Below are 13,418 nucleotides of genomic sequence, written 5' to 3' on the forward strand. Positions count from 1 at the left end.
ACTATATATTTTTTTTTTGCTTTTATGGTTCTGATGCATACATGTGATTTGAATCAAGAAATCATGAACAAGTACAAAAAATAAGAATATTGAGATATTATTTTATAGATGAAACCGATTATTTGGTGGTTGAGTTCAAGACAACATATTCTTCACACGAGGGCCTAGAGGAAAAAATTAGATGACATTATGACAAACTTTGAGATTAAAAAAAAAATAGTCGTTCATATTAGAAAAGAATCTAGATAAATTTTCTACTATGATGAGTCACTTTTTATGTCTCTTATACAAAGAAGAATTGTATAATTTTTTGTTATAATTTATATGTAATCAGACTGAAAAATGGAACAAATGAGTATTATTTTGATGAAATTAGTTAATAAATTAATCATCATTTTAATGCTTTTTACTACAATTAGTTTATAATGGAGTTTATCATTTTCTCCATTTTTTAAAGTTGGTTTAGTCAAAATAAAAAATAAACATCATGCACACACACTATCAAATGGCAACACCCACGTTTCAATTCCAAACCAACAATCTCATGTCCTCTTTTCTTCGGTAAATTGTATATTCGTTTATTGCTTACAAATTTTAGTATTTAATTTGTTATGATTTTATTTTTTTTGTTGAGGGAAGTAATAATCTTAATTGACATATTTAATTTATCCATCACAACACCATATATGTTGTAATGTAAATGGTAATTAATAAAAATAATAAAAAAATATTAATTGATTTATATAGTTACAGCTCATTTAGTCATTTTCACAAAAGAGTAAAGAGAAAACTCTTTTTTCGAGAAAAATTTAAGAATGCCATGAAATAAAACTTTTTTTTTTGTAGTGCCATGAAATAAACCTTTGACCAAATAATTAAGGAGTTTATATTTTATGTTTATAAATTATGAAAATTCGAGACATTATTATTTTTTAATTAAGACAACTATCTCTAAGGATCAACAATATTTTGAATGTAATTAATTTGGTATAAACTTTCTAAATAAGTGATCGCATTGTAATATTTGAAATAAACATTGTAATATTTTGAATGAAATTAATTTGGTACAAACTTTCTAAATAGGCTATCTTTTTTTTCTTTGTTTCACGACATTTGATTCCAAAGACTTGGGAGAAATAAAATAGTTCAAGTGATTGTTATTAGTTGTTGTGTATGCTTATAGCAAGGGATCGTGACTTCCGCGTGAATACGACATAAAAAATTGTTAGAAAGTACCTCTAAATAACCTTTAAATAAGCATAAAAAAATCCTATTTTGTTCTTTCAAAAATTAAACACATACTTTAATTGTATTAATTATAAATGATTTGTTGAAACTTTGAAATGCTACAATCAGGGCTATCTTAAAAAAGAAATTCACTGAGTTCTTTAAATCATTTGAGAATATAAAACAACTTTTCCGTTTTCCATAGTCAATCAACTTTAAATGACTTTTAAACCATCATAAAAAAAAATCCTCTTTTATTTTTTAAAAAATAAAACCCATGAATTAATTGTATTAAAGGTAAACAAATTGTAGAAATTTGAAATGCTTCAATCAAGTCAATCACAAAAAACAAATTCAAGGAATATTTTAAATCAAGCAATAATAAATAGGTATGTCTCATTCTCTTAGTTGTGTTTACTCTTGACCCTCATCCGAATCTTCAATACATGTTTCTACTATTCTTGGTAAACAATAGATCATTAAACCATCTTTCAAATAAAAAATAAATCAAACCAAGCAAGTTCTTGGTAATCATGAGAATCAATCAAAATATGAACTTCATACTGATAAAAAAATTGGGAAAAATAACTTATTTGATATTATGTGGTTGCTAATTTAAAATTTAACAGAAAAACAATGGTCACCCTTAAATTTTAAATGAAAGTTAAAGATAAGCTAATTAATTAGTTGTAGAAATTTCTATTATACTTATAAATGATTATTATAGTTTTTTATTTACAAGAATTGAAATTTTTAGTGTTTTTATTATGAATTTTTTTATTATAGAAATCATTAAAAAAAATTATTTCTATAATCCTAATGTGCATTAAATCAAAATTAAAAAAATATATTTTATCAGAAGTAAAATGAATAAAATTGGATATTTAAAGGTTTTGAGTTTTTTTTTGGTACAAAAAGGTTTTGAGTTTTAATATGAAAAATAATACATAATAAAAGAGAGTACAACGGACACTCTAACTCATATTATACCATGCAAACCATTCTTTTTCCTAAAAAATAAAATAAAAATATACCTGTTTTTCTCCTGAATTTTTTATTTTTTTTAAATAAAAGTGGGATGGGCACTTTCAATATGTCATTGTTTTTTAATGAACTGAATAGAGTTCCATTGATGAGGGAAATAGAATCATTCAATTCATTCGTCGTCTAATTAGAAAAAATATTCAAAAAAAAATTAAATTTAAGCAAATATAATTTTATGATCGTTATGGGTATGAAAAAAATTAATTATCGATGAGGAGACCTATTTCAAAATAAGCAAACGTGCTTTTGTATCCGTGCCTACATGTGTTCACATGATGGGTCGGTTTTCATTGTAATCTATTACTTGATGCAATCAAGTTTCATTAGGATGGATTAACAAATAATTGCACATAACTTTTTAACAAATATCTTTATATATATATATATATATATATATATATATATATATATATATATATAGTTAAAGGGTGCATTATTGCACATGTTAAAGTATCTAAAAGCAGCAACTATTTATTGAAAAACAATAATTATTTATTAAAAAATTACATATTAATAGAAAATACACAAGTTCCAAATCAACGATACTACTTTAAACTTCTTAACATGTGTAAATTTGCACATGATAGAAAAACTCTTTAATTAAATGTTATAAAAATTTCAAGACTTGGACTAGATTATACTGTTTAAAACTTGAACACTTGAATTTAATTGAAACACTTTGAATCTCTATGGCATGGACCAAGTATATAATAGTGTGAACATTAGGTCAGTGCCTAGAAGAAACGTGTTGTATAGCTCAAGTACAATGTTAAATGAGCAAAGGTGGATACATCGATGCCTGAATGAAGTAAAAAATAATGAAGGGTCCCCCACCTTTGTGAACAAGTGTGGGTAAAGAAGTTAGTTCATGAGAGTATGATCTGTTTTTGAACATGGAATAAAGGCACCCTTACTTGAACATATATGGAAATCATTGACGTTATGGCTAGGAAGAAGATTAATTTTAAGTGCCAACAAGAAACTAAGTGGGTGGGTGAAAAGGTGAAAGAATTAGATAGTTCAGTATTTAAGCATTGTTAAACTGGAATAGTTAGATCGAGAAATGGTGTAGGCATTATTGAGGATAAGAATGAAAAAAAGATATTGTGAATGTAAAGAGGATATGAGATTGGATTGTAGCCCACAAATTTGTAGTTGTTAGATTAATCTTTACTCTTTCGTTTCAGTTTGACCACAGTATCTCAAACTTCTTATTCCTTAACTCAAACCATTTGAACTATTCAACCCCTTGAAACAATTTATTAGTTAGGATAAAGATACTAATTTAAAATAAAATATAGTTGTAAACTACATATACTTTATATTTGTAAAAGCAAATATCTTAATAAAACTATATAATATTTTTACAAAAATTACACAAAATTACGAGTTATATTTTTTGTAAAAAAAACTACAATTTATACTAAAGTTACTTTAAATTTATACTGATTTATATATCAAATAACTTAAATATTCACTAACTTTGTGTAGATTAATATTCAATTTAAAATATATATATATATAGTTAAACTTAAATAAATATGTAAATTGTTCGAGTAAAAGTAAATAAAATAAGTACGTTAATTTCCGTTGCATTGCTTATATTCTCTTACTATCATTTTTAGTTTTTATGACAAAGACAGAAATGAAAATAGGCATGTTTCAAGACATAATGATATGTTTTTCTTTTTAACGCTAGAACATGTTGTAATTGTCATTGATGAGAATTAGAACAAATGGCGTGTCACTATGCAACTTTAAAAGGAAAAGCTGCACTTAAAATGCATTAAGAGGTAACATTAAAATTCAAAGTAAAAACATGTCTCCACTGAGATACGCTTTGTTAGTGTTGTCTCCACCGCACTTTTCTTTGTGTACTCCTTTGTTGTTGTTTTTGAAGCAACACAAGCCAGAATTGCTTGGAATTCTGTGATGACGAGTTTAGCATCAGGGTGCAAATGACATGGACGAGGCAATTATTTTTATAAAAGTTTCTTAGACAAATAATTTATTTCAAATGGTTCTATCTCTCTTTTTCTCAAAATGAAAAGCTAATGCAAAGGAAGTGGAGAGAAACTACTCATGTTATTGTTGAAGATGTGAAGAAAAACAGCACTTCACTAACAAAAAATAAGGATAAGGGTGATACATTTGAAGACTATTATACATTAAGAAATTTAGCACATTCCAACCTTGATGACAATGTTGTTTTCGAGGGGTGTGTCTTCAAGGATATAGTAAAGGCTGATTAGAGTAGTTTAAGTAGTTAAGAGGTACTTTTTTAGGATATAGTAAAGAACAAACTAAGAGTTACTAACTCTACGATACCATTCAGCATTTTCCACATTTTTTAGGCTGATATGTTTAAATATAAAGGATTCTCATATAAAGCTAATATTTTTTCTTTCTCTTCAACGTGCACACATATGCATGCAAGGGTGTTAATATTAATTTCGTGACTTTACATTTAATATGAAGATTTGCATATCAGTGACGATGACGTGAAGAACCTGTGTTTGATTGAAATTGAAATGCTGCTTCAGGAAAACAGACAGTCGCTTACTGATTTCAAATCTATGCCCAGGCCAAACGCAACAGACATGCCAACTTTCACAAATAAGCTTATCGTTGATGAGCTAAATTACAACAAAGATGAACTGGAAAAGACACACGCTGATATGTTACTGATGCTAACTGATGAACAAAGATGTGTGCATGACAAAATCATGGAGTCCGTTGATTCTGACGACGGTGGTTTCTTTTTCTTATATGGTTACGGTGGTACTAGAAGAACCTTTATATGGAAAACATTATCGGCTGCTGTTAGATCGAAGGGGTTAATTGTATTGAATGTTGCATCCAGCACTATAACGACTCTTCTATTACCAGGTGGAAGAACCGTGCACTCGACACTAACAGTCCCTATTGAGATTAATGAGGCATCATCGCTTACGATGGAAAAGGATAGTCCTAGGGCAGACCTGGTGCATGCTGCAAAGTTGATAATTTAGGATGAGGCTCCAATGATGCACCGATGGTGCTTTGAGGCAGTTGACCGATCAATGCATGATATCATGTCCAAGAATGATCCCATGTCCAAGAATGATCCCTTAAACGAGTTTAGACATTTTGGTGGAATGACAGTAGTTTTAGGTGGTGATTTCAGGTAGATATTGCCTGTTGTTCGAAAAGGAACGAGGCAGGATATTGTTGATGCCTCAATCAATTCATCAAAGATATGGGCTTATTGTAATTTGTTGAGGCTTACTGTTAATATGAGATTAGGTGCATCTTCGGTACCTGCAGAGCAGGAAGAAATTGTTAATTTTTGTAATTAGAGACGTCAACGACACTTCGGATGAGAATGGTGAAATGCAGGTAGAAATTCCTGAAGATTTGCTCATATCAGACACAACAAATCCGTTGATGTCACTTATAGACTTTATGTATCCCGATTTGAATGATAACCTTGGTGACCCGCTATTCTTCCAAGAAAGGGAATACTCGCACCAACGCTTGATTCAGCTGAGCATGTTAACGAATATATGATGTCACTGATTCCAGATGAAGAGAAAAAGTATTTAAGCTCTGATTCTGTTTGTCGATCGGGTGAAAATTCTGATGTCCAAAGCGAGTGGTTCACAACAGAATTTCTTAATGGTACTAAGAGCTCTAGAATTCCAAATCACCGGTTGAAACTAAGGGTGGGATGTCCAGTTATGCTGATGAGAAACATCGATCATGCCAATGGACTGTGTAATGGTACGAGGCTGACAGTTACACATCTAGGGAAGAGCATGATAGTTGCTACCGTAATTACAGGAAAAAGGGTAGCTACCAGGGTATTCATTCTGAGGATGAATCTTATTTCGAGTGATCCAGGACTACCCTTCAAATTCAGGCGCAGACAATTTCCATTGACGCTTTGTTTTGCAATGACAATAAATAAAAGTCAGGGTCAATCTTTATCTCGAGTGGGAGTTAATCTTCTTAAGTCTGTGTTCACGCATGGACAACTCTATGTCGCTGTCTCTCGAGTTACTTCTAGAAAAGGTTTGAAGCTGCTCATCTTGGATGAATATAATAATGTTTGCAAGGAGACCACACATGTTGTGTATCGTGAAGTTTTTCAAAAAGTATGATCATTGGTTATGTTTTACAATTGTTGTTGCTATAATTTAGAAAACAAAAGTTGCGTATTGTTTGGAAGTCATTTTTTTTTTATTTCTTTGTAAGGCGTACTGGTCATTACAAGACATGCAATTTCTATATAAGCAGATCCTCCTGTCATTGACTTTTAATTGATGCACTTTTCAGGTATAACAATACGCGGAACGTTTTTTTTTACATCGTTGTTACCCTAAAATACAATATTTACTTTAGACCATTGATTTTGTAAAAAATAAAAAAAATAACAATCGGCGTTTCTGTAGCCCAAACTATACTTATACACACTCGTAAAAAATTTAACGTTTGCATTCACAGACTAGGTGTATACATCTGACACTGACTATTATATAAAAAAATATAAATTTTTTAGTTTTTATGATTAATAAAATACATTATGTCAACAAATAATAATATACAGTACGTTGACGTATTTTTGCAAAAATATTACATATGCTAAGATGATATTTTTTTCCCATGTCAAATTTAAATTATAACCACACTTATAACTTTAATACTATAACATAATATAAAATCTATACATTTGATCCTAAAAGTTTTTTATTTTCCGTGCTTGGCACGGGTCACTATACTAGTTACATTTGATTTTCACCAAATTGATTGATATGACATCCACGTAATTTGGTGGGATTTATATAATTTTATTTTATGAAATGAAAAATGTGTGTTAGAATAAATGGTGTTACCAAAAAAAGATACATGCCAATGCAAAAGACAGGTGAAAATAGGGGTACACCGAGTTGAGGCGTTCTTCTTATTTCATACCATAATCCGAAGCGAATACCGTCAAAAACATAAAAATATCCGCGTTTGCGTTCCAATTTCAATAGAAAAGAGGGAAAATGTTGCTTCGGCGATTACCCTGGATGGCGTTTTCCACTGCCGCACCTCTTCCACTGTATTCTTCTTCCTTTTCCATTCCAAAGCAACTTACCTTTTCCCCTTTATCCTTCTGCTCCACCTCCGAACTCCATCTCACTCAACATCCAGATAATAATAAACTTGTAATTTCATTTTCGTTCCATTTTCTAGGCTTTACTTTTCCCTCAACATTCACTCAGTTTTTGAGTCTTCCCTTCACTTGCAGGAACATGAAACTGATAATCGTCGCTCGCAGCATCTCAAACCCGGTCTTTATCTCGTTGGAACACCCATCGGAAATCTTGAAGACATCACCTTCAGGTATGAAACATTTTTCATTATGCATTTTGGATATATTTAGCTAAACAACTTAATTAAGTGCTTATTTCTGTATAAGCTATTTCTATAACAAACAATTAAATTAACTGCAAATAAGTCAATTCAAACAACACTTAGCTCATTTTGGTTCACACCATTGTTCAGGGCTCTCCGGGTGTTGAACTCCGCTGATGTTATACTATCGGAAGACACGAGGCACTCTGGGAAATTGCTTCATCACTACAATATCAAAACACCCCTTGTAAGCCTCTTCCTTTTCCTTCCACTTCGGGAAATTTCATTTCACATATTCTAATATTCGTTTTTAGTTCTTCAGATGAGTTATCACAAATTCAATGAATCACAAAGGGAACAACTTGTGCTCAGGAGGTTGAAACAAGGTGAGATTGTGGCACTTATAAGTGACGCTGGAACGCCTGGTATCAGTGATCCTGGTATGGAGTTGGTAAGTATGCTTCTTTTCCTGTGCTTGTTTACTCTTATCAACACTTCTATTTGTTTTATAACCTTGTGCGTGATGATATTCATGCAGGCCAAATTATGTGTTGGTGAAAATGTTCCTGTTGTTCCAATCCCAGGTCCATGTGCTTTGGTATCGGCTCTTTCTGCCTCGGGTTTATCCACTGATGAATTTACATTTGGTAATTAACTGACTGAACGATATGGGCGGACAATATAAATAAACTGTTGCATTTATTGACCTAAAGTAATTGCCCATCAATGTATTTTTTCTAGTCGGTTTTCTTCCAAAGCACTCGGGATCAAGAAGAAAAAGGCTCATGGCTTCAGCAGAGCAAACGGCAACACAAATATTTTACGTTCCTCCTCACAAGCTTTCTCAGTTTCTTGAAGAGGGTTCGTCAATTTTCGGAGATACAAGGTACCAAACTTTTCCTTAATCGTAATTGCATGCTTAGTTTCCTGAACATAAGTACTATGTTCTTGTCGATATTTTCTTTAATCACTATCCTTCTCGTCTCCCACTTTTATATTTTTGAGTTGGACAATCCATTGATTTGCTAATTTTGTGAAATAGTAATTGTTGATATCGTGCACCTTAAACTGTTTGTTTGATTTGTCATTCAATCCCACCTTGAATTTTATTCATCTTATGTATTACTATTAGTGTTCCACAAGTTGCATCAGTGATACCTATGTTCGTTAGGGAAGTAGTAGCAAGTCCTAGATTGGTTGACTCTTCATTTGAATGATATTGCAGGAGATGTGTTATTGCTCGAGAAATGACAAAGTTTCACGAAGAGGTAATTTTTGTATTCATCCTTCTGACGTCAATATTTGGTAGTTTAAAGCGTGATTAGATTGCTAATTATCTTATTTCTGTGGTGATTGATGTTGATTCTACTAGTACTTTTAATTTAACCAGTGGGAATAAAGGTCCTTAGTTTTTTAACTCATATGCCAACACTAATGGAATGAATTAAATCAAGTTAATAATAGCAATTGTCTCTTGTTATAGCCTTCTTTACCATCATGTTATTGTTTTTCTCATGAAAAAGAAATTGTTTTAGGTCCTGCTAAATTTTTTCAACGATTCCTTAACTCTGGTTGAAGGGATGCTTTTGGGTTACTGCTTGATTTGTTTTCCATGATTGGGAGGTTATGCGGCTGTGTCGTAAATTGAAATTGTTCTCTTGTTAATGTAATGTACGGCTTACAAGAGATATGCAATAGTTCTCTTGCTCTTTCTTGGGTCATGCCATGATTGGAGCTTTATAGCACCAACTTTCTCTTTTATTCCTTAACTACGGTTACTGCACCATGCCTCTCCTCAAGATTGGTGAAGCTGGGGATTTGTGATTTTCTGTTTGTAACTTCTCTGGCATACAACATGAAGATTTTATGTTATTCCGCAAAAAGCAATGATTATGTTCGCAGAAATTTGTTAGTAGTGTTCCCAATGAATATACATCACTCATGAATTATTTTAATTGAAGGCTATAGCAAATCACCATTATTATGATAAACTTAAATTAATTCCTGTCATAAGTGTGGGCACATAAGAAGTCAAAACACCAATGACCTGTTTGTTCTTATTTTAACAACGTTCTCTAGGATATTACTGTTCTCATATGAACTTTTTTAACTGACATGATGCACATCAATTTTGTAGTTTTGGCGCGGTACTTTTGGCGAAGCCAGCAAAGAATTTTCTATTCGTCAGCCAAAGGGAGAACTTACCATATTGATTGAAGGGCATGCAAATTCTAAAGTTGAACCTCCATCGGACATTGAGCTTGAGAACAAACTAAGAGAATTAATTGAAAATGGCGAGAGTCTTTCCACGGTAATAGCTTCCCAATAGACACATTCAATTTTAGTTCTTGTAGAAACTTGTTAAAAATAATCAAATTATGGAATATGGATATAATAGTTAATGATTCAGCTAGTTCAAGTTAAAAGTAAAAAAGCATTTGGATTTCAACATATATGGTTCAGTGCGACTTTGCTATAATGATCCTTGAAAGCTAATATCAAATAATGAGCAAATAATCATTTTGAAGTGAATATGGTTCTCGTCTTTTCTCCCATTTGGTTGATTTTGCCTGCTCATGTTAGTAAAAGAAATCTTCCTATGCTATGAAAATATTTCCATTTTCATTCTCAACAAATTTCAAAAGTCAATGAATCTAAATTTTACTCTTGCATTCTTGCCTCAAAATTGATTTTTAATCAACTTGGAAATTTGCTTAAGCTTATCTTAGGCTTTGTTTGGGAGTTAAGAGGGTAAGGAATGGGAGGAGAATCCCTCATCTTGTTTGGGAGGTTGTTTTTGGAGCGAGGTGGAGGAGAATATATATGGGTAATATTTTTTTGTTGAGAGTATTATAAAGGGAGGGAGACAAGATGGAAATTTATTCAAATTCTCCGAAGTCTTTTCCAAATGCATTTGTGAGTTCCCACATATCTTAATTTTTGTCAAATGAAGAGTAATAAATCCTCATGCAAGGTGGGAGACTACTCTTCCTTCCCCTTTCCTCCTCTCTTTCTCCTCAAAGCTCTCCAAACACGCAAACCTAGCATATTTTATCTCTAGGTTGATTGACTCATGCTTATTAATTGGTTGTAATTGATTTTGTACATTTCAACAATTTTAGTGCATTTGTTAATTTCGACCACTGACATGTTTTTAGGCTGTTAAATTGGTAGCTGAAAGAACATCGGTGAGTAGAAAAACTATATATTCACTTGCGTTGCGGAAATTTGGGAAGCAACTTGAAGTGGAGGATTCAAGTTAGAGTGGCAGATTATTCCTGGAGGTAAGCTTGATATCACCGTGTTGGTGTTTCATTTTCTCCATGCCAACTCCTGTTAGTTATTGTACCCTAAAATCCAAAAGCATTCTGTAATTAACAGAGACAAGCATCATGTAAAACAGTAGAAGTATCTGTTGTTCAATCCTTCAACTAGGATGACAATAGGCTTCCATCAAGAGGAATGGTTTACCACTTGTTGAACAACTGCTGATCATGTATGGTTCGGTTGGTGCACCAGCATTCACATTGTTTCCTTGGCTTCCCATAGATTTAGATCTTGAAGGCATACTCAGCAATAGGACAATGAAATTGATTGTACAAACTTGATCACTTAAGGTGTAGAAATATAAAGTTTCATAGAGTCATGGGTTGTTAAATCCAAAAAGGAAAAGCCTAAGTTGAGGAAATTCCATCTCCCTCGTCTTGTATTCATCCCAGATGTTCTTTCCCCAGCACTTGACCAAGAGAGTTCGTCATTAGGTGAGATTGCCATGAGTAGTAGTTCCTTGACTCTTATCTCAGAAATAGTCTGATGTGAAAGTTAGTATATGTTAATTTAAAAGAACTAATGATATAAAAATGTATACAAAGGGATAATTACTTGCATACACTCTTCATTGAAATATGTCCTGTTAACTTTCTTACGAGTAATGGATATACAAAGTACCTCTACTCACTCCTTGTCTAGTTTGCCTCATCTATCGATGAGAATCACATTTTCAAATCTCAAAGATACATCATACATAATTTTGTTCGTACTCCCTTCGATGTCAAATGTCAAATATGGAGTCAAATATTCCATATTTGACGGTCACAATTTTTTTTAAACTCGGTATTGGTCTTTATTAAATAAGCAAATATATATATATATATAAAAAAAAAAAGGCAACCCGGTGCACTAGAGCTCCCGCATATGCAGGGTCCGGATATTTAATTATTTTCACTCTATTAAATGATGTCAATTCTAAAATACTATTTCAGTTACTAAACATTTATATTTTCAAATTACTCTTTCACTCATGGAACAAATTCTTGAGAATGCACTTATTTGATTATGAGTTCAAGAAAATCAATAGCAGTTAACGAAATTTTGTAACATGTTTACTTTTGATTATAATCAAGTTTTGAGGGAGTACTTATTTATTTTGAGTGACAAAACTGAAGTATTTTACTTGATCAATATTTAAATTGGTTGACCTCAATCATAGAGCCAATTGTTTGTGTATATGCTGCCTATATCTGGTGTTCAAGATTGAATTACTTGCCTTCTCAATCTGTTCTGTTTATGCAACTATCAGATTGTTTTGAAACACTGTTTTATTTACCTGCCCAGCCATTCTTAATTGGATATAGAATTTTATTTTTTCAGTTTCTGCCAATGTCAAATGCAAATTTGAATCTAGTAATTAATTTAGTGAATTTCTTTGCTCTGATAACCGGCATCCATAGTTCTGATGACAGGCCGTTAAAGTCTGCCTTGCAAATCCTTATTTATCAAATGCAGGAGTTCCTTTCACTGGGCAAATAATACCATTCCGTTTGGAGTTTACTTCTGCAAATAATACCTGTTCTTGCATGCACCCCTTGCTTAAAATATTAAGAATTAAGACAGTATATATTCCAACATTTCAACCTTACACTTAATTTCTCATCTCATTTATTCTTTCCATCATAATCCTCACGTGATATTCTTCCTGATCACTCCTATTTATATTTAGGTGTGGAGATTGAATATAAAAATAGTTACGCAATTAGAATTTCTCAAATTAATGATGGACAACCTGATGAAATTATATGTACGAGGAATTTGGTAATTAAGTACATATTTATATTTCTGGTAGGATTGTCAGAATCATGATTCATGATGAACTACCATAATTTTGCAAAGTTATACTATGCAGCTTTCATCAAAATTACAGTGTCATTGTGGCAAGTTATACTTTGTAGCTAAATCAAAATCATTGATTTTTTTCAAACTAACTGCTCATCAAAATAGACACTGAGTCAAATGCTAGTTAATTATCTAATTTAAAGGGTGAAATTTGTAAACAGGAAAGATGGCAAATTTCCAAAGAAATGGACCCTGGAAACAGCTGCTTGTATGTGGACAAGACAACCAAATCAGACGGGTGGTCGGCATCACGGGCACTACACTGAGACATGTCATGTGTATTGTCATCTCCCCTTCCCCCCAAAAAGGCCCCACGTTTCTCTAATATCAAGTCCCATTTACCAAATCTTTAAACCTTTTCCTTGATAACAAATTAACAATAACCCAACTCCATTTCAATCAATAATCTTCAGATAGCATTTGCAAGTGAAAAAGAAAAAAAAAACTGTTCCTAATTCTTTAATTATTTTTTCCTGTAACATTCCTTCTAACTCCTAAGCATTTTAGTACAATACTGTTTACTCTCTAATTATTTATCTTTTTTTACACTTGTATCATTCTGACCATAAGGTCACGGGTTCAAGTCATGAAAA

The 13,418-nt window shown here is 32.0% G+C and overlaps 1 protein-coding gene across 5 annotated transcripts; it reads left to right on the top strand.

Annotated features, from left to right (window-relative positions):
• Positions 1 to 7,253: 7,253 nt before the first annotated feature.
• Positions 7,254 to 13,382, top strand: LOC146942908 (Tetrapyrrole (Corrin/Porphyrin) Methylase). Of its 5 annotated transcripts, none has more exons than XR_015032892.1 (10): positions 7,254 to 7,463; positions 7,547 to 7,641; positions 7,804 to 7,900; positions 7,976 to 8,104; positions 8,192 to 8,300; positions 8,395 to 8,539; positions 8,879 to 8,921; positions 9,791 to 9,964; positions 10,828 to 10,937; positions 12,987 to 13,382. XR_015032892.1 is itself a non-coding variant. In XM_085757018.1 (10 exons), the coding sequence occupies exons 1-9, from the start codon at positions 7,302 to 7,304 to the stop codon at positions 10,914 to 10,916; spliced, it is 1,059 nt and encodes a 352-aa protein (XP_085613144.1). In that variant the 5' UTR covers positions 7,254 to 7,301; the 3' UTR covers positions 10,917 to 10,937; positions 12,987 to 13,244. The 5 variants fall into 5 exon arrangements, 3 of the variants coding, with proteins under 3 accessions (XP_085613144.1, XP_085613143.1, XP_085613145.1); XR_015032891.1 differs by lacking the exon at positions 12,987 to 13,382 and adding an exon at positions 11,035 to 11,540; XM_085757018.1 differs by having other exon boundaries at positions 10,812 to 10,937; positions 12,987 to 13,244.
• Positions 13,383 to 13,418: the final 36 nt, after the last annotated feature.

Source organism: Medicago sativa, chromosome 3 (assembly GCF_051527215.1).
Source record: "Medicago sativa cultivar Bolivia chromosome 3, Bolivia_mono, whole genome shotgun sequence".
Classification (NCBI taxonomy): domain Eukaryota; kingdom Viridiplantae; phylum Streptophyta; class Magnoliopsida; order Fabales; family Fabaceae; genus Medicago; species Medicago sativa.

Bases quoted from the DNA above. Each gene is read 5' to 3' on its own strand.
- LOC146942908 (XM_085757018.1), top strand. From the start codon at position 7,302: ATGTTGCTTCGGCGATTACCCTGGATGGCGTTTTCCACTGCCGCACCT. The intron at 8,105-8,191 runs GTAAGTATGCTT...ATATTCATGCAG, and splicing joins GTGATCCTGGTATGGAGTTG to GCCAAATTATGTGTTGGTGA. The intron at 8,922-9,790 runs GTAATTTTTGTA...TCAATTTTGTAG, and splicing joins TGACAAAGTTTCACGAAGAG to TTTTGGCGCGGTACTTTTGG.